This window comes from Crinia signifera, chromosome 3, assembly GCF_055691185.1.
Source record: "Crinia signifera chromosome 3, ASM5569118v1, whole genome shotgun sequence".
Lineage (NCBI taxonomy): Eukaryota > Metazoa > Chordata > Amphibia > Anura > Myobatrachidae > Crinia > Crinia signifera.
Genome location: NC_139219.1, coordinates 299964498 through 299991670, shown reverse-complemented (window position 1 = coordinate 299991670; position 27173 = coordinate 299964498). Strand labels below are relative to the sequence as shown.

General features: G+C 45.9%; 1 protein-coding gene across 4 annotated transcripts in view; it reads left to right on the top strand.

Moving 5' to 3' along the window:
- KIDINS220 (kinase D interacting substrate 220) overlaps positions 1-27173 on the top strand; it is a 104908-nt gene that overhangs the window by 17175 nt on the left and 60560 nt on the right. For all 4 annotated transcript variants that reach the window (XM_083178523.1, XM_083178521.1, XM_083178522.1 and 1 more), the window contains exons 3-18: positions 3324-3422; positions 6529-6627; positions 9614-9712; positions 10444-10545; positions 11472-11570; positions 11813-12010; positions 13953-14051; positions 14186-14284; positions 14477-14575; positions 16467-16644; positions 17741-17905; positions 19985-20164; positions 22066-22231; positions 22845-22996; positions 25124-25413; positions 25568-25708. In XM_083178523.1, coding sequence (XP_083034649.1) covers positions 3324-3422; positions 6529-6627; positions 9614-9712; positions 10444-10545; positions 11472-11570; positions 11813-12010; positions 13953-14051; positions 14186-14284; positions 14477-14575; positions 16467-16644; positions 17741-17905; positions 19985-20164; positions 22066-22231; positions 22845-22996; positions 25124-25413; positions 25568-25708 — 2265 coding nt within the window. The remainder of the gene's footprint in view (positions 1-3323; positions 3423-6528; positions 6628-9613; positions 9713-10443; positions 10546-11471; positions 11571-11812; positions 12011-13952; positions 14052-14185; positions 14285-14476; positions 14576-16466; positions 16645-17740; positions 17906-19984; positions 20165-22065; positions 22232-22844; positions 22997-25123; positions 25414-25567; positions 25709-27173) is intronic.

Below are 27173 nucleotides of genomic sequence, written 5' to 3'. Positions count from 1 at the left end.
CCTTTAGGCCTGGGCCCCGGCCACTGTATACCTACACAATCTGGGGCGAACCCAACTGTTGTGATGCAGGTTATCCTGGTAAGTGTAGTTACACAGCAGCTGGAGTGTCAGTCCTTCCAAAAAAGTAACGTGCAATACATTCGATATAGTTAATATTATTGTCCTTGGGTGGCCAATATTAAGTGTACACCCTGAACGATATCTGTACACGATATTGTTTAGTGACGTCCCCGGAACATGCGGGTTGTTTGGATTTATAGCCAAATTGACCTGCATGTTCAGCAGACTTCAGTGGTCATTAACAATGCGTGGGAGTTAGGGTGACCAACTCATCCCTTTAATCCGGGACACCTATTAATTACACAGGTTCTGTGGCTGGCTTTCACCTGGTTTTAAACTGCCACACCTCAATACTCCATTTCACCTGGTTTTAAACTGCCACAGAACCTGTGTAATTAATATGTGTCCCGGATTAAACTTAGGGATACAAGGGATGAGTTGGTCACCCTAGTGGGAGCGTACAGCGTTAAATATATTCTGTCCAGACTAGACGATATAGTAAAAAAAAAAGAAATATCGCTAGTTTCTGAGCGATATTTTCTACTATATCCTCTAGGGTGTATGGGGCTTATCAAGTACCATAAGTGACTGTTCCCTGACTCTTCTGCAGCTCTGTTTGGAAATGTTTAGTATCTGGGAAGAGGAACTTGCGATGTTTCATCCCTGTCATGTGCTGTGATGAAACGCTGACTGAGAGTCCCTCAGTAAATCTTGGTCTGGAAGCTATATTTAGCTTCCATAAAGGTGTTCTGGAGGATGCTAGCCATACTGTGTGTCACGTTCCATCCATTGTTCAACACATAAATTCCAATCTGTCATCTTTGCTTTTGGGTAAAATTGCTCATTCGGAATAATCGAATGACAAGTCAGTAACTCGGTTTCCAAGGGAATAAGGTCATTCAATCTGACTTAAAGCTCATACACACTGGGTGATTTTGAGCTGCTTTTAGCTCAAAAGCCGCCCAGTGTGTATGGGTCCGCAATGAGCGATGATGCGCACTTCCGCATCATTGCCGGCGTCCGCTGGTATTACCAGAAGGTTAGTGAAGGATAGCGCCCTGCTATGGAAAGTCATCCACCCTTGGGAAAAATCACGCAGAAGGGAGAAAATCACTCAGTGTGTATGCACAGAGCGATTTCAGGCCAGCAATTCTCCCCCCCAGGGGCGTAGCTATAGCACCGCAGCCCCCGCGGTCGCGGGGGGTGGGGGGGCGCTGTGCATATGGGGGCGCCAGGGGGGCTGCGGTGCTATAGTAATCCCCCCGCCCCCCATCCCCCGCAGGCTTACCTGTCCAGTGTCCGCGCGTCCCGGCTCCCCTCCTGGCTTCAATCAATGCTATGGAGACGGACCACGATAAAATGGCCGCCCCATAAAGCAGACTGTTCTCGGAAACTGTCTGCGGTATGGGGGCGGCCATTTTATCGTGGTCCGTCTGCATAGAATTAATTGAAGCTAGGAGGGGAGCCGGGACGCGCGGCGGACAGGTAAGCCTGCGGCAATGGGGGGCACGGGCAGCCGGGGGAGCCCCCCCCCCCATCATTATGTGTCAGCTTACGATCTGGGCAAAATTGCCCAGTGTGTACGGACCTTTTACATTGCTGTGAAACTGGGTAGAGTAGTGATTTCTAAACCCTAACCAATGCCCTTAGGCAAGCTTTAACACATAATGGCCTCATCATCTCCTGACCTTTTTCCCCATCAGACTCTCGACCCCTGCATTTGTTTGTGGGCCACTTGTTCACTTTGACTCCTCAGTCGTTATTGCATCCTCAGTCGTTATTGCATTATTTGCAGAACACCTGTTTTATTATAAATGCCATTGATTTTGGCGATCTCCATTTTAAGCTTGCTATATGTCTTCTGAACACTAGGTGGCATCAGCTGCACAAGAAAAATAATTTAGCTCAGGAGTCATAAACTGAGCAGTGTTCTATTCTTAAGGTGCCCATACGCTAGAGCAATATTGGCCTTTTTCATCCGATTCCGATGGATTTGGCTGAGAAATTGGAGGAAAATTGCATGTGTTGACATGAGATACGATCAAAGGCGTGGTCGCATCTGATCGGAGCCTGAACCTCGGAAGGGCTGCACTATAGATAGGTCAGATTGCCATGCCTCCGACAGGCTTGGCTAGGATCACAAAGAAAACACAAAAAGCAGCGCTAACAATCAAAGATGAGTGAATCAGATTACAAAAAGTTATAACAATTTATTAAAAAAACAATAATTTAAAAATTCATGGATAGCAGCAATTTCATGACATATGAATAGATCATACGTAGATGCAAATTGAATGGGTGCACATGAACGTTGAATTTAAGATCAATATAAGGTGACCAGATCTCACGTGTATATGAATATCCCCATCCGCGGTGGAGGATGGAAGAAACCTGCACTGTCCACACTAGATGGTAGTCCCAAAGATTATGATGGAGTCCAGGGAACGGCAATTTGTATTCCTGTGGGCTCACCGAGGGAGTGGCTGATGTTGTGTGAGCCTACCTTCAACCTCGTGGCCAAGTGTCCAGGTTGGTAGTTGAATTGAGCCGTAGACTTCCAATATTGTTAGGGAAGGATGGTGGTCAGACGATTCAGCAGGTGGAACCTCCAAAGTGTTTGTCCAGGATCTGGTACCAATAGGCCAACGCGTTTCGCTGTCCAAACGTCAGCTTTGTCAAGGCAACTTGGCTAGGATCACAGATGATACATCCTATGCAAAAGGACTACATATAGCGTATCATATGCAGTACTGCCTCTCGGGAAGCTGCCAGGCTGTTGTCGGGAAATTGCATGCGACTTCTCCCCTCAGACAAGTTGCCATAGTGTTTAGTCACCTATAGACTACAATTTCTCAGTTAAATCTGGACACATTGGGTTACCGGAGCAGTCTACTTCATGGGTCTACATTCAGTCTACCTGTGGCCCTCCAGATGTTGTGAAACTACATGTTCCAACATGCATTGCCACATTTTTTCCTATAAAAACATGTCAAAACTGTCAGGGCATGCTGGGACATGTAGTTCCACAACATCTGGAGGTCCACAGGTTGAAGACCTGTGGTCTACTTCATAAGCAGGGACTAGTGGCAGAAATGCACCAATGTACAGGACTTAGGAGCTACTGTACTCCTTGTTAGGCTGAGGGCCAGCACAACAGGTTGTAGGCCCATAAGGGTTACACTTGCTTCTCCGCTGAACCTTTCCTTTATTTGGCCTGGAATAGTAAAGTGTGTGTAACCCTATTGACTGTGACTTTCTTACAGAATGGACAGACTGCGCTGATGCTCGCAGCCGAACAGGGCAACTTGGAAATTGTTCAGGAGTTGATCCAAAAAAGAGCCAACTGCAACCTAGAGGATGTTGTAAGTGTCCCCAATTCAGTGCATATGCTATTATATACAGACACCTACCTTTGTCAAAGGGTAGAACACTCAACCGACTCTCTTCTCTGCTTCTAGTTTTAATTTTTTAAATAATTCCTGTTATAACAGACCAATAGGGCCTGTCCGTCCTGCAATATATATGCCTGTAACCGGCAGTATTTGTAACAAGACAGCTTCCAGTGATGGGCTTGCATAATCTCTGCGTGCAGCCCATGCTTATTCCTGGCCATCATGCTTTGTAGTAAGTTCTTTCTTAACGATTAGGGTCAGCAGATCTTCTGGAACTTGTCTGGAGACCTGGGATACTATCAGAGTCCTCTATAAGAGCAAAGAGCCTTCCTGCTGCCTGGAGAGAAGCCTGAAATGTTGTGCTTGGCTTTAGTTCCTGAGGCCCCTCTTTCCTGCATGCAGTACGAAATCTCTCACACGGCAGTAGTGATGTTGCTATGACTACACTTCATGCTTAGTACCCCAGTAATAGTAGTTTAATGCCCTAAAAATAACACTACAAGGATGCCCCAGTGACTACCCCAACAATAGTGTTGGGTATAAAGCCCCCTCCTCCCCAGCAATGAATTGGGGTGATTGCACGATTCCCCTTTTTATTGGGGATATTAAACATGTATTTTTTTTATTTATATTTTAATTCTGATTCACTTCCCCATTCCCTCATTAATAGTAATAAGTTTTACAGTTTGAGGGGTCTTTGTTACAGAATATGCAGTTATGAGTAATTATAGATGATGGGCATACACATCAGTCAAATAACTATTGGAGACGTAATCAATAATTGTACATACGTGCTTGAAATTTTTTGAACACTTCCGAATTTTTCTATATTTTTGTCCTGAAAGTAGATAACGAGAACCAAATATAACCAATGAGACAAAACTAGACATGCTCGTGTTTTCATTGAGGAAAGTGAACAATATCACGTATATGTTATGTAACCTTTTCCAGCCTGGTGAGCATCAACTACTGTCGTCCTCCTCTTCTGAGGACCTCCGATATCTCCATTGCTCCTGGCATGATCCACTTCCACATATATATTTGATAGATACCTGTTCCTATAAAAAGACAGGTGATAGTCATTCCATAGATTGAAAATACCTGACTCTAATATCACCTTCAACATATCTGCTGCCTAACGGTTCACATTTCGCCACTCACAGACATGTGATATTACCTTTAGGACTTGAGTGAAAATCTGAGGTCGTTTTAGGCCAAATTTCAGCAGAAATATAGATAATTCTGTACCGTTCACATAATGTAAAAAAACAAACAAACCTGTTTTATCATGTTTGAAACCTCCGATGATTTCTGTTTCTCAAGGTGCACATACACGGTACAATTGCTGCGCACAGCTCAAAAATGACGTGCTGCCCGTTTTTACTTTTTGTACTAGATTGCATCTCGTTGCATTGCCAAATGTATGCGATGCGAACTAGTCCAAACTGCATACAATAATTGTACTGTGTGTAGGCACCTTCACCATGATATGAATCCCAGATTTAACAGCGCCAGAATCTTCTGTGCTGTGTGACGATTCTGCTGAAGGCCGAGTAATATTTCTGGGTCTAGACCACCAGAATGAATTATTATCAGCATAGAATCCCGGTGCAGGGCCTGGTTCTCAGTTAGGAATAAAGCAAGTAACTTTGCACCTGGACAAACTATGTTCCCCTGCAGGGGGGCAGATATAAATGTGAGGGCCATGTCCAAAGTCAAATAGAAAATGCAGTGTAAAAGTAAAGAGGACATTTCTGGGCTACATGCAGAAGCCGCTAGTATTTACCCCACTTGCAAAAAAGCTGGTATTTGCAGTGCAGCATGGCTTGCTTTGTCCCTGATTCAGAATCAGGCCCTCAGTTACCTGCAGTATTAACCTGCCACCCTGAGAAACCGTAGGGGTGGTATTCAATGTGCTGCCGCTATTCCGGATGGGGGGAAATAGCGGCGGCTCCCTATTCAATGCTGTCCCCTCTGCAGTGACACTTGCCGTTTTGGGTACTGTCACACCTGTCCTCCTCAGCGCAGTCATTTGGCCAAATGATGTGGAACGTCCACGCAGATCTAAGGTTGTTCTGAACAATTCGTTCTGAGGGAAGTGGGCGGGCAGCTGACATCCGGCAGCTGATATCAGCTGGCCGCCCCCGCACCCGCGCTATGGGGCCATTAGCATGAGAACACCCAGCGGTCTCATGGGAATACCCTTGAAATTCTGGGCGTTCCCATATGCTAATGAAGCACCCTCCGCTCGCATTGATTGGTGCGTGCATCCAGCGAACAGTTTGTTTGCCGTGGCCGCATGCGCAAAGCAAGAACATCGGCCCCGTGCGATCGCATGCGGTCGTGCGAATGGACCCGAATAAGATCCTTAGACAGTCCCCATGTTGACATTTGGAACAAAACCGTGAAACTCATGTTGACCTTCCTATTGTTGACTTAATGCTTGTGTCGACCTTCCAACCATGTCGATCCAATGTATGTCGACCTTAACCCATACGCATACAGCCTCTCATATCCCAGAGAGTGCTATGTATGTTCCAGTGGTCCAGCCGGCATGCCCAGCTTAGCACACGTGACCATCTCACTTATCAGAATGGCTTTTTTCGTGTTGATACTGTGTAAAGCCGGTTACGCTGTATGATTCCTATGCGATGGATCCGGTCACTGCTCTTTGGAATAGCTTATATGAGAAGAACTTGTGTATTGTATAACATTATAAGTGGCCATTCCCACAAGAATGACCTGACCTCTCAGTACCTGGTCAGCTCACATCAGACTGTAGGGATAGCGGTGAGGGTGCAGTTCGATACCATATACAGTACTGTAAATCCCCCCTTTGCTTTGGCAGTGAGCTAGTAATTTAGCATCCTATAATTTCCCTGTGGGTGTATACTGTCATTAGCCGAATACCTGCTGCTCCGAGGCAGCAACCTTCTATTTCCCCAGTTCTGCCGAGGAGACCTCCACATAACACTCATGTCTACCTGGTATGACTATTTGGTAGGTGCTTACAGCGCACGGTCGTTGCTCTGTTCTATGATTGCACTTTATTTATGGCGAGTTTCCTGTGTTCTAGGATAACTGGACTGCGCTCATTTCTGCTGCCAAGGAGGGGCACCTGGAGATCGTTCGGGAACTACTGGACTGCAATGCCAACTTGGAGCACCGTGATATGGTACAGTACACGTAGCTGTGGCATCGCTGCACATGAGATGTGGTGGTTGTGGTGTCTCACTGTAGTACGGTTACACAGCCCATGCGCCCTATGTTTGTTTCCACCATCATTTCCTGAGTATCTGTTAGCATGGATGCAATGTACCAATGTGCAGTGTATCTGTACCGTACAGGTACTACAACTGTCATACTATTGTATGCAATGGGTGCAGTGTGCCATTGCTGCATCATTTTAAAGCTGGCACCCGAACTTGCACTCCTGGCAGCTCGACTTTGCGCAAAAGTGTTACGGAGCCCTGTGTGGCAACTGCCCCGATTCACACAGTGAGATCACTGTCGATCATCCCGTGGAATTGGGTTGACCCACGTGTGCGATCTGTGTGTGTGTGTTGGTATGTAGGGTTTTTAGAAATCTGGTAAACTACTGTACGTGTGGAGAAACATATTTTAATAATGACCAGCTTTAAACATTGGCAAATATAATTGATTGGTTTTGATCATTGTAATGGCTGTAAAAGCATTTAATTAGGTCAATCAGAATCGGTACATTATATAAAAACAAAACTAAAATATACCACACAGTGGCTACATTCATTCATTGACACTGTTGCAATATAATTGTTTCTGACATAATGTGTAATAGATGTGTCAGTCTCCTTCCCCTGTTCATGAGGAGAGTATATTTCTGTTCATAACATACTTGCCTACTTTTGAAAAGCAGTTTGAGGGAGATTTTAGATGGTAGCAAAATGAAAGCATACATCACAATAGAGGAGGCACACTTGCGCGTGCCGTAGGCGCGCGCCCGAAATTAGGGGGCGTGGCTTGCCGCGGGAGGGGGTGTGGCCTATAATCGCGGTGTCAGACGAGGCGTCTATTTATCGCTGGCCAGTAACTAATGGGGGATCCTATACAGATCCTATACAGGAAATGTGCAGCATAAATATAAAATAGTATGAAAAAATATACAACAACCAAATATTAAAGCAATAGGTAAGTGCCCCTTGTTGGAATAATCAGTGAGGCAGGCATTCAGCTAGTAAATTACTGAGCATGACAGGAGGAGTGGAGCATGTATTGGGTGCCAGTCGGGGCCCGGGGGTGGTGGGAGAGAGGATCAATAAGGATCAGGCTTAGTGGGTGGGAGAGAGGTTAAAGAATCAGACAATGTTATACTTACTGCTGCTCCCGGCCTCCCGGCTCCCGCTGCCCGGCTCACTGCCACTGTTCAATGCTGCTGCCGCACCTCAGTTCCTCCTCTCCGCTGCCCTCCTGCTCCTGGTGCTTCTGGCTCACTGCCACTGTTCAGTGCTGCTGCCGCACCTCAGTTCCTCCTCTCCGCTGCCCTCCTGCTCCTGGTGCTTCCGGCTCCCGCTCGCACTGCTGCTGCCGCTAACTTCAGCGCTGCTACTGCTGCCCAGTGATGCACCATGGCTACCCACACAGCCCCGCGGTGGCCCACGGAACATGCCGTTTGCACATGCGCAGTAAAACATTTTGGGAGAGGGGACAAAAATGCGGGAGGAACCGAGGGATTTGCAAGGGAGCGGGAGGAGGATTGAAAAAAACGGGAGACTCCCGCTAAATGAGGGAGGGTAGGCAAGTATGCATTATACACAGCCCCCATATTACAGTATACACAGCCCCCCCATATTACAGTATACACAGCCCCCCCATATTACATTACACAGTCCCCCCATATTACATTATACACAGTACCCCCATGTTACATTATACACAGCCCCCCATATTACATTATACACAGCCCCCCATATTACATTACACAGTCCCCCCATATTACATTATACACAGTACCCCCATGTTACATTATACACAGTCCCCCCACAGTCCCCCATATTACACTATACACAGCCCCCATATTACATTATACACAGCCCCCATATTACATTACACAGTCCCCCCATATTACACTACACAGTCCCCCCATATTACATTATACACAGTACCCCCATGTTACATGATACACATTATACAGTCCCCCCACAGTCCCCCATATTACATTATACACAGCCCCCCCATATTACATTACACAGTCTCCCCCCCCCCACACACACACACACACACTACACAGAGTACCCACAGTAATTACAGCCCCCCTCCCCCAGACTAGTACACATAGCCCCACAGTGCCACATAACACACATCCCCTCACTCCCCCAGTACACAGGACAGCACTCACCTGGCTGTGTTGTCCCTTCCTGGGAGGTGCAGCAGTAACTGGCACTGTGGTAGATGAAGCACATGGCAGCCGGTGACAGGAGCAGGAAGAGCCGAAGAGCATTGCACGGAGCTCACTCACTCTGTGAGTGGGTGGGCGGGGCTAGCAGCAGGGAAGCCCTGACTGACGGCTCTCCTGCTCCTTCTGCTACACAGACTTCGGCCGGCTGTCATGTAGCAGCGTGCAGGCAGCGCCCGGCGCCCCCCGGGGATCCGTGCGCGCGCATGCGCAGTAAGGACTTTGCAGGAGTCCCCACAAAAACCGGGAGGTGGGGGCTGGTTTGCGGGGCAGCGGGAGGCTCCTGCAAAAAGCGGGAGTCTCCCGCTGAATGCGGGAGGGTAGGCAAGTATGGTTCATAAACTGGAAAAAGATTGGGAATGCAAATTTGCTCTTATCCACACCCTGGTATGTTTATGCAGTGGAGCTTCCTTTTAGACCACACCCTTCATCTGCTGAAGCCACACCCTGCTCTGTTTATGCAGTGGTGCTCCCTATTAGGCCAAACACTTTTCCAGTACATGCTCCTCTTGACCTCGGGCCTGCTGAGTGGTCTGTATTGATGTAGGCACATAATCTTCGATATTATATATAGCTATATATAGAGTGATGGAAGCATCTGTTCCAATGTACCTGCCTATAAGGGGTTAGAAATGGTGCCCTATGTGTGAAATGTTAAACGTGGGTTGCGTACTCATTGCAAGTGCAGACAATCAGAAGATCTCATCACCTTTGTCTTGTTTCTTCTCAGGGAGGATGGACCGCACTCATGTGGGCTTCATACAAAGGATGCACTGAGGTTGTGGAACTTCTTCTGTCTAAAGGAGCAAATCCAAACATAACAGGCCTGGTAAGATGTCTCCTTTCTTACGGCAATACTCTGTATGGAGGCTTGTATGTGGTTAATAAAGGATACCTGCTATTCCAATGTCTTCTTTGTGTGATGTTAGAGTAGAGTAGAGGTGTGGAACCATTGTATACTTATGTACTATATAGAAAGTGATGCACAGAATGTTATGGATTTAGGCTAGATGACCTTTTGGGCCACTATACCCATGATGACTGAGTCTGCAGTACTTTCTGCAGCATTTCGGACCGCGCTCTCAACCCGAGTTATATTGCTAGGTTGTTATATCACCAACCTGGGTCGAGCAACCCGGGATTACAACCCTGGCCACGACCATAGTTGAACATTGCTCTGACCGGGGTCGAGGTGCAGTGGTAACGGGTAACCAGGGTCGAGCGACCCGGGTCCCGTTCAAAGTATGGAGGAGGCAGCACTGTCAGCTACAAGAGCTGTCCCCCCCCCCCATGACACTCCACCGGTCGCTCCTGGGACGGACCTGTGTCTTAATTCCGGGTGCGACACGGCATTTGCGGTCTGAAAGGGGTTGCCTTGTTTCCCTGTGTCTAGCACTCACTCACCAGACCGCTATGGCCTCTGTAGACATACAAACTGACCTGCAGGTACACGTTTCTGGTCCTGTTGATGGTGTATAAAACCTGTAGTTCTATTACTCCAAAAAGTAATTAACGTGTGCATAAAAACCTCATCTGTTTCCCCTCCTGTTCTGATTACAGCAGTACAGCGTGTACCCGATTATTTGGGCAGCTGGACGAGGACACTCTGATATACTGAAACTTTTACTGCAGTATGGTGCGAAGGTCAATTGCTCTGACAAGGTGGGTATTTGCAGACATGTTTTACCACCGCGGATGCGTTTGGCTTCATTTTAGCGGATGTATTCCAAGGTCAGGGTCACAGTGGCCACACAGGAGTCCAACTGTTTTTGCTCTTTTTTTATTTTTTATTTTGTCAGGTAAAATCCGTACATAGCGATTTTAGTGCAGCGCCTGGGATTTGTCGCCTCGTAATAGTGGGTGTATTGGCATGCTTTATTGCCACAGCAATTTACTCCGTTATTAAATGTTTATACGGCCCCTGCAGTCAAATGATGTCATAAAAGCGTTCTCCCTTCCAAACACAGCCATATAATTAAGTATACTGTGTGTGTATATAGCAGATATTCATGTTGTGTGTCCTGATTGTTAACAGTCATTGTTGTGTTTCTTGGCTTATTACTGTAAACCGAAATACATGGCGAAATATATTGGCTTTCCGGTTATTGTCACATAGGGCCTTATTATAGTTCACTCTTTCTGACAAATTCCTTCTTAGATGTACAAAACCATGTGCACTGCAGGTGGGGCAGATGTAACCTGTGCAGAGAGAGTTAGATTTGGGTAGGGTTTTACTTCAAAGTGAGTTCTATATTGCAGTGTAAAAATAAAGCAGCCAGTATTTACCCTGCACAGAAACAAAATAACTCACCCAAATCTAACTCTCTCTCTGCACATTTAACATCTGCCCCCCTGCAGTGACGAGCAGACGCGGAAAATTAAGCAAATAGCTTAGTGGGTGCCCAACTAACATATAAGTACCTATATTTGAATAGAATTTATACTCTTAATAAACATATAAACTTTTAGCAACAGTTAACAATTATTTGACCCCCTTGGCTTCCAAAGAGTTACAGTAGGGTGTTTTTCTTTTTTTAATAACATTTTGTAGCATTTGAATTTGCCATAATTGTTTGCTCTTTGTCTAGTATGGGACTACTCCCTTGATTTGGGCTGCGAGGAAGGGGCACTTGGAGTCTGTCAAGTCTCTGCTACAGATGGGAGCTGATGTGGATCAGGAAGGAGCTGTAAGTCTCTTTTCTGTTATGCGCGGGATTATTTTTCCACTTATTGCTTAGAATGGCTATTATCATCTAAGTACTTTCCCATGTTTATATAAACCACTGATAGTTACTGTCTCATCTGCCACCTTCTCGCATTCTGTGTAGTAATGAAACACCCGTCAGAAATTATCTAGTAGAGTCTTCTATCTGGTGAGCTGTACTAGTACTACATCCAGCATCTAACTGGTTGCCTATATTTGTTCTAGAACTCAATGACTGCTCTGATTGTCGCAGTGAGAGGCGGCTACACAGACACCTTAAAGGAGATTTTGAAGAGGAACCCCAATGTGAATTTGACAGATAAAGATGGTAACACTGCTTTAGCTATTGCCGCAAAGGAAGGTCACACTGAGATTGTGCAGGATCTGCTCGATGCCGGAACCTACGTCAATATTCCTGACCGAGTGAGTTCTACGTTTTTTTTTTATTTTTATCTTGCTTACAAAGATACACACAGCATTCAGATTGCTGGGAGTCCATGTATCCCATAGGTAAGGGGGTTTGTCAATGGGGAACAAGGCGAAACGTGAGTGTTGTTCACTTATACCGGATGTCTAAAGCTGGAACTCTCATGAAGATTCACATTACCGCAGGTAGCCACTTCTATAACGCCTTCTCCTCACGGACATGATGTGTCCCGCAGAGTCCCGGTGTGGAAGCGGTTGGTGTACTGGACCTTCCCAGATATATTGCGCAGCATCTTTTTATTCTTTTTCATCTTATTTAGGCAAGCGTCCATATGTCTTTCATGGGGAAAGGATGTGATATGGAGTTTATCCGAAGGTCACACACCACTAGTTTCCTTGAACCTACTCCTGTGTGTCATCTTCCCCCAACCTGCTTTTTTTTTTTTTTCCTCCCTGGCTTTGTTGGTATTCACTGGCTGCTGCAGGGGCTGGGTATGGGTATAAGGGAGGAGGAGCCTTTTCTGATTCAAACTAAGTATTTGGTGCCAGGCACCTCCAGCTTCACATTATAACCATGGCACCAGTGTCTACCATGGATTTTGAAAAAAGCAATTTACAGGAAAGACAAATCATTTTTTTTTTTTTTTTTTTTTGCATGTAGGTTAAATACTGTCTGTTTTCGCATGCAGCCCAGAAATGCTGGACAGATTTAGGATTACACTACAATTTAGATTTCACTTTAGACACACCTCTCCCCATCTCTATCTCTCCCCTCTCTCCATTATAATTTAGCCTTATTTACAGTGCAACACGGTTCTGCCATGGTGCATACAGAAGTTATTTGCTCCTTTTTAAAAATTTTTTTTTTTTTTGCTGTACCTTAAAATCAGAACCAGCCCCAGGATGCGTACGTGCAGTAAACATACTTTACTTCATGACCTTGGCCAGCTTTCATGTAACATAAGTATTTGTTACCCAGCACATAAAGCCATCTAATTGTACACATCTCCCATCTGCTCCAGTCCTTCCAGCCAAGACCTTGCAGTGGTAGGACCGAGCAGAAGCAGATGGACATCTTGTCCTGTGGGATTTGGTGATTGTTCTACCAAGTGCAGCTATTTCAAAAGATTGATTTCTGGGTACCTCTGGGTCCGTCAATGCATTAGGCATTCCATTGCAGTGGAATACAATTGATATGCAAAATATTTTGGCAAATATAACCTAGACCATGGCTCATGAAATGAGATTCTGTTTTGTTTTGATTAGTGTTCCCGAAGCGATATTTACTACCAACGTACTGAAGGCCTGGTTCAGCATGAGTTGTAGTTTTGGGAAAAGTTTCATTTAAGTCCTGTTGCTAGCAGGTGGAGGTTGCCCTGCATGCCGGGTCTTTTTCCGTGATGTAATTGAAAAATCTTGTCATCGCATCGCAAAAAAATGTGAACGTATCTTTAGGGTAGCCCTCTGCCTGTGTAGCCTAGCTGCAAAGCCAGGCGCTGGGCCGCCATGTTGTGTGTCACAGTGGCTGCATGTGACTTCATGCTACGGGATGCAGTTGAAATCCTGGCGCTGGAATCCCGACCACCAAAATCCCGGCACTTTGTCCCATTTGTACCATTCACCCAAAACACTGAGTCACCGGCCCCTAGACTGCGGTCAGGGTTTGATCATGAGGCGACTATCAAAAACTGCCTTATTTTTGACAATCAGCAATGGCTAAAATAGCATCTTGGTGTCCACCCTCTACCTATAGACCCCTTTCACGGTGGGTTGGTCACTAGATTGGACAATAACCACAAACAAGTTTTGGATCTCTGCTCATGGGTTATGGGGTGGTGGTTGGAGCTGCGGCGGTTCTTTTTATTTTCTGTTTTGTATTTTTATTTTGAGAGATACTCCTGGCACCAATTATTAACTTAATATATTTCTTTTGCTCCAGAATGGCGACACTGTCCTGATTGGCGCGGTTCGTGGCGGCCACGTGGAAATTGTCCGTGCTCTGCTGCACAAATACGCTGATATAGATATCCGAGGACAGGTATATTAGATCAACCAAAACATTATTTCTCAGTTTATTAAGCATCATCTCTTACTGTACCATGTGTGCTACATTATATGCATTGCTTAATAGTCACAGGCATCTGTAACTCCTTCGTCTGTTATGTAATACAGGACAACAAAACGGCCTTGTACTGGGCTGTAGAGAAAGGAAACGCTACCATGGTCCGTGATATCCTCCAGTGTAACCCAGATACAGAATTCTGCACAAAGGTAGTGGAAGGGGTTTTGTTTTTGATTCTTTTTGTTCATTGTACCTAGTTTTTGTTATAGCGTGGATTATGCATATGTTGAACTGTACTGGGCTGTGGTATGTTTGTATCGTCCAATCAGAACTAGAAATAAAGTTGTGCAATCACTTGGCTCCAGGTAACTCTGTAGTAACTGACACTTTTCCCTCTTTAGGATGGAGAGACTCCACTAATTAAGGCAACAAAGATGAGAAGCATTGAAGTGGTGGAACTCTTGCTCGATAAAGGAGCAAAGGTGTCTGCAGTTGATAAGGTAAGAGAATCCTTCATAAATGTCCACCTACAAATAAATACACTGGATTGTATAGAGAACTTCTGTTTCTCCATATGCGCAGTCCTAAAGTGGGCAATCAAACGGCAACCGGTAGCCAGTCAGATCTCCAAAATACTCATCAGTGCAGATGTTTTCAGGAAGTGTGCTCATCTTGCCGTGGATGGTAGCCTGTGTGATTGTGTGAGGACAAGCCTGCATGCGATGTTAAAAATCGCTGATTTATCAATACCGATGGTTTTGCGTTGGAATTGGGATCTAGATTTTTAAACATTCTTAATATCGGCACCTCTTCAACTGCCGGTTGTAGATTGACAATATGTTGCTGATGTATGAGGGTCATAAGGATTGGGTTCAGGGAGGAGTACAAAACGGTACTTGTTTCCTAGCACGGCCACAATCGCGGGCATCGGGTGTCAATTTTAGTGGTCTGCGACGCGACCGACGCGATGCCCCCGATTTTCCCATTGAAATGCATTGGAAAAAGTCAATATCGCGTCGGTCGCGTCGTATGCGGCTAAAAAAGTCTTAAATGGTCCAGACGCGATGCCCCCGATTTCCCCATAGGGAACAATGTTAAATGCCTCAATTTACCCGCGATGCCCCCCAAATTCCCATAGGAATCAATGTTAAATGGCTCAATTTACCCAAATCATCATAGGGAACAATGGTAAATGGGCCAGAAAACCAAAAAAAGACCCCTGAACCGTGAAATGTCCCCCCAAAAGTAGTTGACGCCACCCCACGATCAACGCGAACCCGAAGCGTGGCGAGCCTGCGAGGGGCGGCGGTACGCGTCCTCCGACCTTTTCATACCCCCACAATCCACGTCGGCGTGGAGTTGAGAATAGAATAGTGTGGCGAGCGCAGCGAGCCACCGAGCCCGAAGCGTGGCGAGCGGACGCGGATACCTTCACAGGTAAACGCGTCCCTTCGCGGGCTTCACAGGTATCCACGTCCCCTCGCGGGGCTCGCCACGCTTCAGGCTCGGTGGCTCGCTGCGCTCGCCACACTATTCTATTCTCAACTCCACGCCGACGTGGATAGTGGGGGTATGAAAAGGTCGGAGGATGCGTACCGCCGCCCCTCGCGGGCTCGCTGCGCTCGCCACGCTTCGGGTTCGCGTTGATCGTAGGGTGGCGTAAACTACTTTTGGGGGGACATTTCACTGTTCAGCGGGGTTTTTGGGGTTTTCTGGCCCATTTAACATTGTTCCCTATGATGATTTCGGTAAATTGAGGCATTTAACATTGATTCCTATGGGAAATCGGGGGCATCGCGGGTAAATTCAGGCATTTAACATTGTTCCCTATGGGGAAATCGCGTACCATCGCACCCGATTTTTTTAGTGCATGCGATGGCCGCGATGCCCCCGATTTTTCCTCACGATGCCCACGATCATGATCTTTGTGGCCGTGCTAGAAAACAAGTACATACAAAACATAAGGGCACAGCATAGGGATGTGATGGGCCTTGTTTTTGATTCACGAAACGATCGGGGTTGTGTGTATACACATTGCTGTTTTTCTAGGAGCCTAAAGCCCCATACACACTAGGTGATATTGTGAACAGTATCGCTCAGTTAGGGCTTAGTGAGCATTATTGTGAACAGTATCACTTAGTGTGTACACTCCATATTGTTAACGAACCCCTCGTAGTTAGTGACATGGCTGTCTCTCCCCCCCCCCCCCCCCCCCCCATTCCCCCGTGCTGTTGCTCTCTTCTGATCCTGCATCGGCAAGTGGCTACCAATGGTTGGCTGATATCCCTGCACGTGCCAATGCCAAAACCCAATATCGGCGGAAGTCGGCTAGTGTGTAGGGGGGTTGCAGTGTATTTTAGATGATGATGATATGTGTTCCAATATTTCCAGAAAGGAGATACTCCGCTTCATATCGCCATCAGGGGCAGAAGCAGGAAACTTGCGGAGCTGCTGCTGAGGAACCCGAAAGATGGCCGATTACTGTACAGACCTAACAAAGCTGGAGAGACCCCGTACAATATAGACTGCAACCACCAGAAGAGCATTCTCACCCAGATATTCGGGGCCAGTAAGTGTGGCGGAGAGGTCTGTCTTAGTAGCTAGGTTCAGAATGACAACCCCAGAGGTTTCATGTTGGACAATATATATGTTGGACTCCATAAAATAGAGTGCAGGTGTCCATGCTGTGGCCTGGTTTAGATTGTCTCTGAATTCTGTTTCTCATGAATAAAGCCCACAGATGGAGACATCAGTGTTTTGTGTTCCATCCACTGCTCGACAACACACTATGGCCATTATTCTGGTTCACTCGCAAAGGCAAATTCCTTCTCAAATGGAAAAAAACATGTGCAGAGAGAGTTAGATTTGGGTGTGGTGTTACTTTAAAGTGAGATCTATATTGCAGTGTAAAAATAAAGCAGTCAGTATTTACCCTGCACAGAAACAAAATAACTCGCCCAAATCTAAATCTTTGTTACATCTGAAGTGCATAAGAATGTACTTGGTACTTGTGCCCCTTACTGTGCCACTACAGTAATGGTAGATGTCCTTCCAAAGATGCAGGGCAATATGCCCATCTATAATTACTTTGCTACAGTTGCATCAATCTCCAAGATACTTGCCTTGTTTTAATGCAATTTCCTGCACTCACATGGGCATCATGGGGGCACACTGATTGGCATCACTGCCTCACAGTGGTGGGGGCATTGCCTCTGGTCCAACCAGTTGGCTACGGACTAGAGTGTGTGCTAGACAATGTAGGCTGGAGGCTGCAGTTGGGGACTGAGGACTGATTCCATATTCTATGTTAAGCACTGCATAATATGGTGGCTCCATGCATATGAATAATAGTAATGCTCATTTATAACACATGCTCTGGATTCTAATTAGCTGCTATCGGAACATAGAGCCGCTCAAATACAGATACTCGGCCATTCCTCTAAGCCTTCGAACCCCCAGCACATGTAGCAGAACTACTCAGAGGGAGAGAGAGCAATGGCTACCAATGGTTGGCTGATATCCCTAACTCTGTGAATAGATCTCATTGATTATTGGTCCATCCTATAAGAAAGACTGTCTCCGCTGTATGGGAGCAGGGGGCACACACTGAGCGTGTAGTTGTATACTTTGTTATCTGTGTTTAATATGTCCTTTGTCTCACACAGGGCATCTCTCACCCACTGAATCTGATGGTGATATGCTGGGGTATGACTTGTACAGCAGTGCCCTGGCTGACATTCTCAGTGAGCCCACCATGCAGCCCCCCATCTGCGTTGGACTGTACGCTCAGTGGGGCAGTGGAAAGTCCTTTTTGCTTAAGAAGCTGGAAGGTAATGTACAATACACTAAGACCTGATGGTGTCTGTGTCTTATGCCAATAACGGAACTGATTGCACTTTAGATACTTGTAAGGATTATGGACAGTTATGTTTTCTTATTCAAGGTTATCTACTACAGGGACAATAGGCTAATGTGTATCATTGCAGGTAGGTGTGTACACTGGTGCTACTGGTGATCTGTAATGGGGTGTGAGAAGGGCCAGTCCTATATTTGTGTAATACTACTATTCTGCAGCTGCAATAACCCAGTTTATTTGCCTTGTCTACCCTTGTTGGGACTTGATCGTAAAAGGTCCTTGGAGAATATAACTGGTTAAGTAGTTGTGGAAGGACCCGTGTAGCCTGTGGGGTAAACGTCACAGCTAAGATTACAGTGAGAGAGCCGGGTGATTGGTGCTCGTCGTCTCCAAGTGCCAGCAGAACAGAAGGACTGCACAAGGCTGCAGTCTGAACGGGGTCTGGCCACAATATGCCGGGTCCAACATGTGGCATGAAATGAGTCTGACGAAGCTTAGACCTGTGTTCAAAAAGCCCTGGTTCAACACAGCATTTGGTGGCAAAGGGGAATTCTATTAAATCTGGTATTGGGGGACCACGCTTACCTCGCTATAGGGTATATAGGTGCCTTTTGTACTGAAAAACTCATTTCTCAGGTTGGTTTTCCTTTTTGTTACATTCATTTGTCCTCTGGCCTGAACCCAACCACTGTACTGCCTGTGCGCCATTGCAACCTGGCTGTTTGTAACTGCAGTGGTATTCCGGTCTGTGCTCAGTCTGCCGTGGCAGAGTCTGTGCAAGTTCCTCAACAGGGAGTGACCAAGCTTCGGCTTCCATCCGACTTCTCAGACATTGTGCATGAAATGATGCTCTCCCTAATCCCTCATGTCAGGAACAAGGGCCTGATTCAGACCTGATTGCTGGGCTGCAAGATTACAGAGCCCTGTGATCAGGTAAAAGCTGCCCCACCACCGAATTGTCTGAATTCCCCCCACCCATGTGCACGGCTGCGAATGCGATCACAGCCATGTACATGATGGGAAAACCATTCACAATCACTCACATCTAATGGTTATCCCCACTGGCCAAACTTACTCGGCACTGCGGTGGCCGCCGGGAGAAGAGTCCTCCGATGCGACAGCATTGAGTAAGCCAGGTCTTACTTGGCGCTGCGGTGGCCGTAGGGAGGAGGCGGCCACCGATGCAATCGGATCTGAATAAGGCCTTTTAGGAGACAAGTTATTGGCAGTTCTGTCAGTTAGATGATGACTATCCTGAGGTCTCTATGCAGTCTTCCACTCAGGGTCACCTCTGAGGCAGAATGGAAGCACAACCGTGTTTCTAGCTAACCAAGGTCTCCACCGTGCCAGTTGCTAAATAGAACCCGGAATAACGTCAATCACCCTTCCTGGAGGCGACATCCTGATTGTTAGGGCGAGGGGGTTAAACGGCGGGGATCGTCGAAAACAAGTCACCCTCGCTGTTTAACCCCCGCGCTGGCCGCTGACCTTATTCAATGTTCTGGGGGAACCCTCATCAGATGACAGAGAGGATTCCCCCAAACGGAGAGTCTAGTGGCTAATGCAGTGAGCCCGCTGCATTTAGCTGCGAGCCTTTCTGTTCTGGCGGCCGCACACGCCGTTTCCACATCGCTGTAAAAACCTAGCAAGGCGGAAACGGCATGTGCAGGAGGGTCAGTTGAATGCTGACCGTGCAGTCAGCACTGCTCACTGTCACAGCTCGCAAAAAGCATTGAGTATACACCTTAGAGGCACCACATACATATTTAAATGCCTGCATGCACGGTGTTGATGTAATTGGAGCAGCTTTAGAAGTCGTATCTCTTGCTCAGGTCTATACCATGGATGTACATTACACCCAGCCTTCTGGCAGATATATCCACTAAGGTGATAAGGTTTAGTAACAGCAGAAGATCAGTTCATCACATCTATACCATTTCCTCCAATCCTAAACACCTGCACAATGTTAGTTTGGATGTGAATGATAGCTCTGTTAGACTTGCCGCTGCTCTGTCAGGGCTGATGCTATGTTTGTTCTCTCTTGCTGATGTAGATGAGATGAAGACGTTTGCCGGGCAGCAGATCGAACCCCTCTTCCAGTTCTCCTGGCTCATTGTCTTTCTCATCCTGTTGATGTGCAGCACTCTCGGGCTGCTGCTATCGTTCACCGTGGATGTTAAGCTGGGGATATCGGTGTCACTCAGTTTATTGGCTGTCCTCTACATATTCTTCAGTAAGTGACTAGTGGGGCTGTAATGCTGAACATATATGTACAACCATTAAGTGCTCATTTAAAAAAAAAAGAAGGAAAAGAAGCATGTCGCACATTACACTTAAGTCTTTTGTCAATGTTAAGCCTTTATCAGGCCAGAGGGGCTTTTCAGAGACCAATTTTTAGTAATGTTTGGTGGACAGATTGCCTTCAGCAGGTTGCAGTGGACAGGATGGCTTCTCTCGAACTCCTGCAGCATAAGTAGTAGTGTTCCTGATCAGTTCCTCTGGTCCATGACATGTCCGGAAAATGGCAAACCATCAGTACTACATACCTCCCAACATGACCCATTCCAGGAGGGACAAGATGCTCTGGTTCTGGACATCCATGCCAGTGGCAGTTGCAGAGTTACAGGGCTGCAGCACAGTCCAATATTCAGATAGGGGAGCCCCACCAACTGACACCTCAAACACCACAGCCTGGACTCACTGGCCGGTGTAGCTCCCCTATTTGAATTTGCGACAGTGGTTCAGTCCCACCTCTGCAACTGCAAGGAAGTCCAGGAGCAGTGCATTTTGTTCTCCTGGAATGGGTCCTGTTGGGAGGTATGGTACTACACACTTTAATGGGGTGTACACATGATGAGATTCCTTTGCTATTTGACTTCAGATGCGATTGCTATGCATTCTTTGCTAACTCTGTACTATTTATATACAATTCATACTATCTACATTCCGCTTGCATTCTATAGTCATTGCTGCACTGTCTATTTGGCTTTTCGATTTCCGCTGAACGGGAGCGCGCATCGGCATCGAATCGGGAGGGAAAGCTCAAAAACATGTTCTATCTCCATACGATGTCTATGTGATCCCGATACGATTTTGACTATATAGTCAAAATCGAATGTCAAATTGTACCATGTGTACACAGAATTATGGGTAATGTGATATTTTTTTAGGAAGCAAGATTCTGGCCACAATTTTTTATTTTTTTTATTTACAATATTGGAATGGCATTTTTCTTGGTAGTGGAACAAATCCTTTGTGATTTACAGTTTTATTTGCTAAAAATGTCTTATGTATAACCAGCACAACTTCGCAAAAAGAGTTGTTAGATAAATGGTCTCTTGTCCAATAATTTTCTTATTTAAGTTCTTAATACTGGTAAAAAAATTAGTTTATTCTACAAACATATAGATACGGATGGTGTAATGGTTAGCATTACTTCCTCACAGCACTGAGGTCATGGGTTCCATTCCCACCATCGCTCTAACTGTGCAGTGTTTGTATATTCTCCCCGTGCTTGCGTGGGTTTTCTCCGGGTACTCCGGTTTCCTCCCACAATTCAAAAATATACAGGTAGGCTAACTGGCTCCTAACAAATTAACCCTAGAACAGGCATGTCCAAACTATGGCCCTTCAGCTGTTGTGAAACTACAAGTCCCATCATGCCTTGCCACAGTTTTGCCATTAGGCAATGCAAGAACTATGGCAAGGCATGCTGTAATGTGTAGTTTCACAACAACTGGAGGGCCACAGTTTGGACATGCCTGCCCTAGAATGTCTGTGTGTGTGTACATGTGGTAGGGAATATAGATTGTAAGCTCCACTGGGGCAGGGACTGATGTGAATGTTCTGCAGAATATGTGTGCGCTATATAAGAAACTGTTAATAAATAAATAAATGCGCAGTTCTATAAAACAGGATGTACTTGTATTTGCATTCCTCCAAAATTAAAATCTTTTTCAGTAATAACTGACGCGTTTCATAGGAGAGCAGCTTGCTTTACCAAGAAAGGCCTGTTCCCATTAGCAGGGTACTCTCATTAAGGACTATTCTGCATGTAACTGAAAGAAACATATGTGAGATGCCACCGTTTTGTTTTGTTTGAGCTCCGGTTTCAAATTGTACTTCTGTCTACAGCTGTGGTGTACTTTGGTGGACGACGGGAGGGGGAGAATTGGAACTGGGCCTGGGTGCTGAGCACAAGACTGGCACGACATATCGGGTACCTGGAGCTACTGCTGAAATTAATGTTTGTGAACCCTCCGGAGCTCCCAGAGCAGACCACCAAGGCATTGCCAGTCAGGTAAGAATCTCAGTTTTTACCTGGTAGGTGTAAAGGCCCCCATACACTGGTCCGATTTGTCCTAACGACAAGTCAGACCAGTTTGCCCTTGAAAGCCCCCCGGCAGGTCCCCCGGGAGGCTCGCATGCGATCTGGCACTTGATGTGCCATTTTTACATACAATGAATCGCATGCAATACTATGTCTCCTATATCTTCTATCCTGACCTTTATTAACCCTTTGAGTGCCAACATCAACTGAGAGAGATGTTCAAAATATATGCTAAAAATGCCACCGTCGCTCACATTTGGTATATAAATTCAAATAAAAAATGTTGCGTGAAAAAAGATATTTCCTATATAAGGTAACATTACAGGTCATTATGATGAAACATTTTGCTTGCCAATTTTGACATTTTCACTTGGCATTAAAAGGGGTCGATCTGATTGGCGCTGAAGGACGCAAGGTGCCATTTAAACACTGGCACACAAATTAAGCCGATCTTGCACCCTTTGCTGGGCCGAACCCTTTAGAGATGCGAGCACTTTTAAGCGAATTCAGTGCGCCCAATGCACCCATTGCACTGTACTATCTTGGCTGCTTGTTAAGTCTGTTTTGCTCTGTGCCCCCTCAGGTTCCTTTTCACAGACTACAATAGACTGTCCAGCGTTGGGGGCGAGACATCCATGGCGGAAATGATTGCCACCCTGTCCGATGCCTGTGAGAGGGAGTTCGGCTTTTTAGCAACTCGACTCTTCAGGGTGTTCAAAACAGAGGAAACGCAAGGTACTGTCGTAGTGTGGCTGAGAGGGTTTACATGTATCGCCAGCCTTCCCCAACATTCTACCCGTGCTGTATGACCACTGATATCTGTAATACACTATATGGATTAAAGTATACAGATGTCTGACCATTCCACCCACAAGGACGGTGTTCTATACATATATGTTACTATGGAGTTGGTCACCCTTTGCAGCTAGAACAGGCTCCACTCCTCTTGGAAGGCTTTTTAGAAGATGTTGGCGAGTTTCTGTGGCCATTCATTCTGTAGAGCAGTTATGAGATCACGCACTGATGTTGGACCAGAAGGCCTGGCTCAAAATCTCCATTTGAGTTGATCCCAAAAGTGATGAATGGGGTTGAGGTCAGGGCTCTGTGCGAGCCAGTCACGTTCTTCCACACTGAACTCCTAAAACCATGTCTTTATAGTCCTCACTTTTGACTAGTCCCAGGTGGCACTGAGGGGCATCATCCACCGTTCACCACCAGCCCATTATTTTTCTGGTTTTGTCCAAACCTGCCGCTGCCACCTTAGTGTGGGCCATGTGAGGCACAGGCTCTGATATTTGTGCTGTGTTTGGTAGTAGAACCACCAGTCTTAATGGGGTATTCACAGAGAACGCATCTATCAGTATATATAACATTTCTTATAAAATTTCAATTATGTTATTAAAACAAATCCCATAAAACAAATTCCTCCAATCCTTAATACTTTATGAGCGTGTCCAGATATACTCACAAGCAGCATCCTTCTAGTGTAATGACACAATATTGTCCATTACATTTTATTTTGTATCCAAATGAAATTGATTTATACTGTATGGTGAGAAACATCGATCTCCATTCTGTAGCCTTATGGATATGGGATTAAATTATGCAATTTGTACTGTTCCGTTTGTATTAATGTACTTGTAGTTCCACAAGCTTTGGAGGCCTGTCTCCCTGTAAATTGGACCCCTAGTGCACAACAGCGTTCGATGGCAGTTTATATGGGGCTTACCGATTAGAGCCGACTGCACACCGTCTTGTCTCCCCTCTGACTGCCTGCTGCTGACGATACACTGCACCATGCATCAATCAGCCCGGCATGTGCCGGAAAGGGAGAAGGCACCATCCGCTTCACTCCACCTCCGAGTCTTGAACCTGTGGCAACAACGGAACTGCCGCTCCACAGTCTGCGTCTCCACTGTTGAGCCACAGACCAAACTGCTTGTTTTGTGGCTCAACAACACACTCCTGCTCAGTTCCCCGAACGAGTCACGTTTTCCACTTCTTACTGGCTGACACAGTTTAAAAGATCCACATGTTGAGCTAATGATTTCATTAATGTGAGGGGACATTGTGAGTTTTAGAACATATGACCTAGAAAAAAAGAACAACCTAGTTTAAAGGTAAAGGATAATTGACAGAATTCATGGCAAAGTGATTTGTATTGGTTGACTAGGGAGCAGAGGGATGTGGAAAGTTGCCACATGGGGGATTTATCTCTGCTCATCTGTGTGGTCAGTGGGTTCACTTTAATGTGAACCTCTAGCTGTCACTGTAATGGCACTATGTGTCCACTAGAGGATGCTATGCATAGGTTATCAGCACAGTGCAAAGTGTATGAAATACACTAAAGAAATAAATCCATATAGATAAAATTCTTCTTTGGGGCAGAAGATCTCAAACCAGGCGTGTGGGGAACTTACTGGTTTATGGTCAATTTTATGTAATTTCATGTAACTATAATTTGCTTACTGTAATTCACAATATTTTCAGAATAAACCTTTTGGCCTTGGGGTGCTGCAAGTAAAATGCTGATAGCTTAGTTTGGGAACCACTGCCTTATGGTATATAACGCATATGTGCTTTGTGTATGTGGGACAGAGCTTAGCTGGACTGCTGTAGGCTCCCATGTGATGCTAGTACACTAGTACTAAAATAATAGGGCCTGGTTTGTAGCCATGGGTACCCGGCGCACTTACTGTAATGTGTACGTACTATAATATGTCCCTACATAAAGGTATAGTAACAGAGCATGTAAAGTGTGTGCAAATGATCATTTCGTCTTATTCAGTGCGTTCCCCAAGGAATTCCCTAGAAATACTGTTTTTGTCCTGTACTGTAACCGTATCCTTTTATTTCTCAAAGGGAAAAAGAAATGGAAGAAGACCTGTTGTCTCCCATCGTTTGTCATCTTCATCTTCATCATGACGTGCATCTTCACTGGTGTCATCTTACTGGCAGTCTTTAAAGTGGACGCCAAGAACATGACGGTGAACTCTATCCTGATAGCCGTGGCCTGCGTGGTTGGACTGGTGTTAGTCCTGAATTGTCTCACGTGGTGGCAGGTCATGGATTCCATATTGAACTCCCAGCGGAAGCGTCTGCACAGTGCGGCCTCCAGACTACACAGGTTGAAGAGCGAGGGGTTCATGAAGGTAAAACTTGTGTGCTACCTAGAACATACAGCCTTTGGCTAGCCATGGTGACACTACAAGAACCAGCATGCCACACTGTCAGAAGCTAGGGCTTGTAGTTGCATACCTCCGACACTTTCAGAATTTGTCAGTTGTATAACCTCTTCTGTTCCAGGTTCTGAAGTGCGAAGTGGAACTGATGGCTAAAATGGCAAAGACCATAGATGGCTTTACACAGAACCAAACAAGGCTGGTGGTGATCATTGATGGGCTGGACGCCTGTGAGCAGGACAAAGTTCTCCATATGTTGGATACAGTATGTATTCTCTACTGGCTCTATCTATTCATGGTTGATGGCCTAATCGATTCCTGCAAATGAGTCAGTCTGGTTCCTTTAAAAACAGGTCTCTTACATCCCAGTTTACATCCCGTGGGGATGGGAAAGTCAGTAACAATCCATAATTACAGTGTCTTATATAACACAGCAGTTTCCGTTACAGTTTGTTATATAGCGCAGCAGATTCCGCTACAGCGTCTTATATAGCGCAGCAGATTCCGCTACAGCGTCTTATATAGCACAGCAGATTTCGCTAGAGCGTCTTATATAGTGCAGCAGATTCCGCTACAGCGTCTTATATAGCACAGCAGATTTCGCTAGAGCGTCTTATATAGCGCAGCAGATTCCGTTGCGCTTTACAATTGGAAATAGTGATTAAACAAACTGTGTAGAAACAAACCGACATAGAGGTGGGAGGGCCCTGCTCGCAAGCTTACTTAAGACAGGCATGGCCAAACGATGGCCCTCCAGCTGTTGTGAAGCTACAATCCCATCATGCCTTGCCACAGTTTTGCTATTAGGGAATGATAAAACTATGGCAAGGCATGCTGGGACGTGTAGTTTCACAACAAATGGAGGGCCACAGTTTAGCCATGCTTGATACAAAATGTAAAAGGGGACATGCCATAGTCCAAAACCTTTAAGATTTACTGGCACTGATGAACATTAATGGGTTAATTGTAATGCTACCTTTATAAAGCAATGTCTCCTCCTTCCGTTCAGCGTTCCCCTCTCATGTGGCAAATCCACACCAACGTGTTTTAACTATGACATTTTTATCAGGGTGTGCCTATGTATTTATGAACCGTTTATAGTCCATTGTCCCGCCCACTTCCTGTCACAGGGGATGGGATTTGATTTATACATGCATAAAAAACCTCTACTATGACCTTATTAACAGTTGTTTGGTTAATGATGCGGCATCAATATTGGAAACCAGACCTAAACATGTAAATAAGATCCCCCCCCCCCCCCAAAAAAAAAGCAACAACTGAAATAAGTGTTTGGAAGCAGTCATTTGTTCCACCTAATGGAGTGCATGGCACTTCCACCCGGAATGTTGTGATTTTTGAGCGAATGATCATTCGCTGTTTGATGTTCGACCACCTTCCCTTAGTTTCCTTGAGGTTTTACCTATATATTGAAGACCACACATACATTCAAATAAACGTAATAGTTATTGCATGTAATGACCTGTATGGGGATACGGTCAATATGCCGGCGGTCGGAATCCTGACGGACGAAATACCGACGCCGGAATCCCGACCGCCGCAATGCCGGCACTTTGTCTCTCTATGGGTGTCCACGACACCCACAGAGGGAGAATAAAATAGTGTGGGCCTGCTGAGAGGGGGGAAATACACGCCCCCCCCCCCCGGTCAGCATTTCGGCGGTCGGGATTCCGGCTTTTCATACCGAATCCCCTGTATGTTAAGTGTGTGTG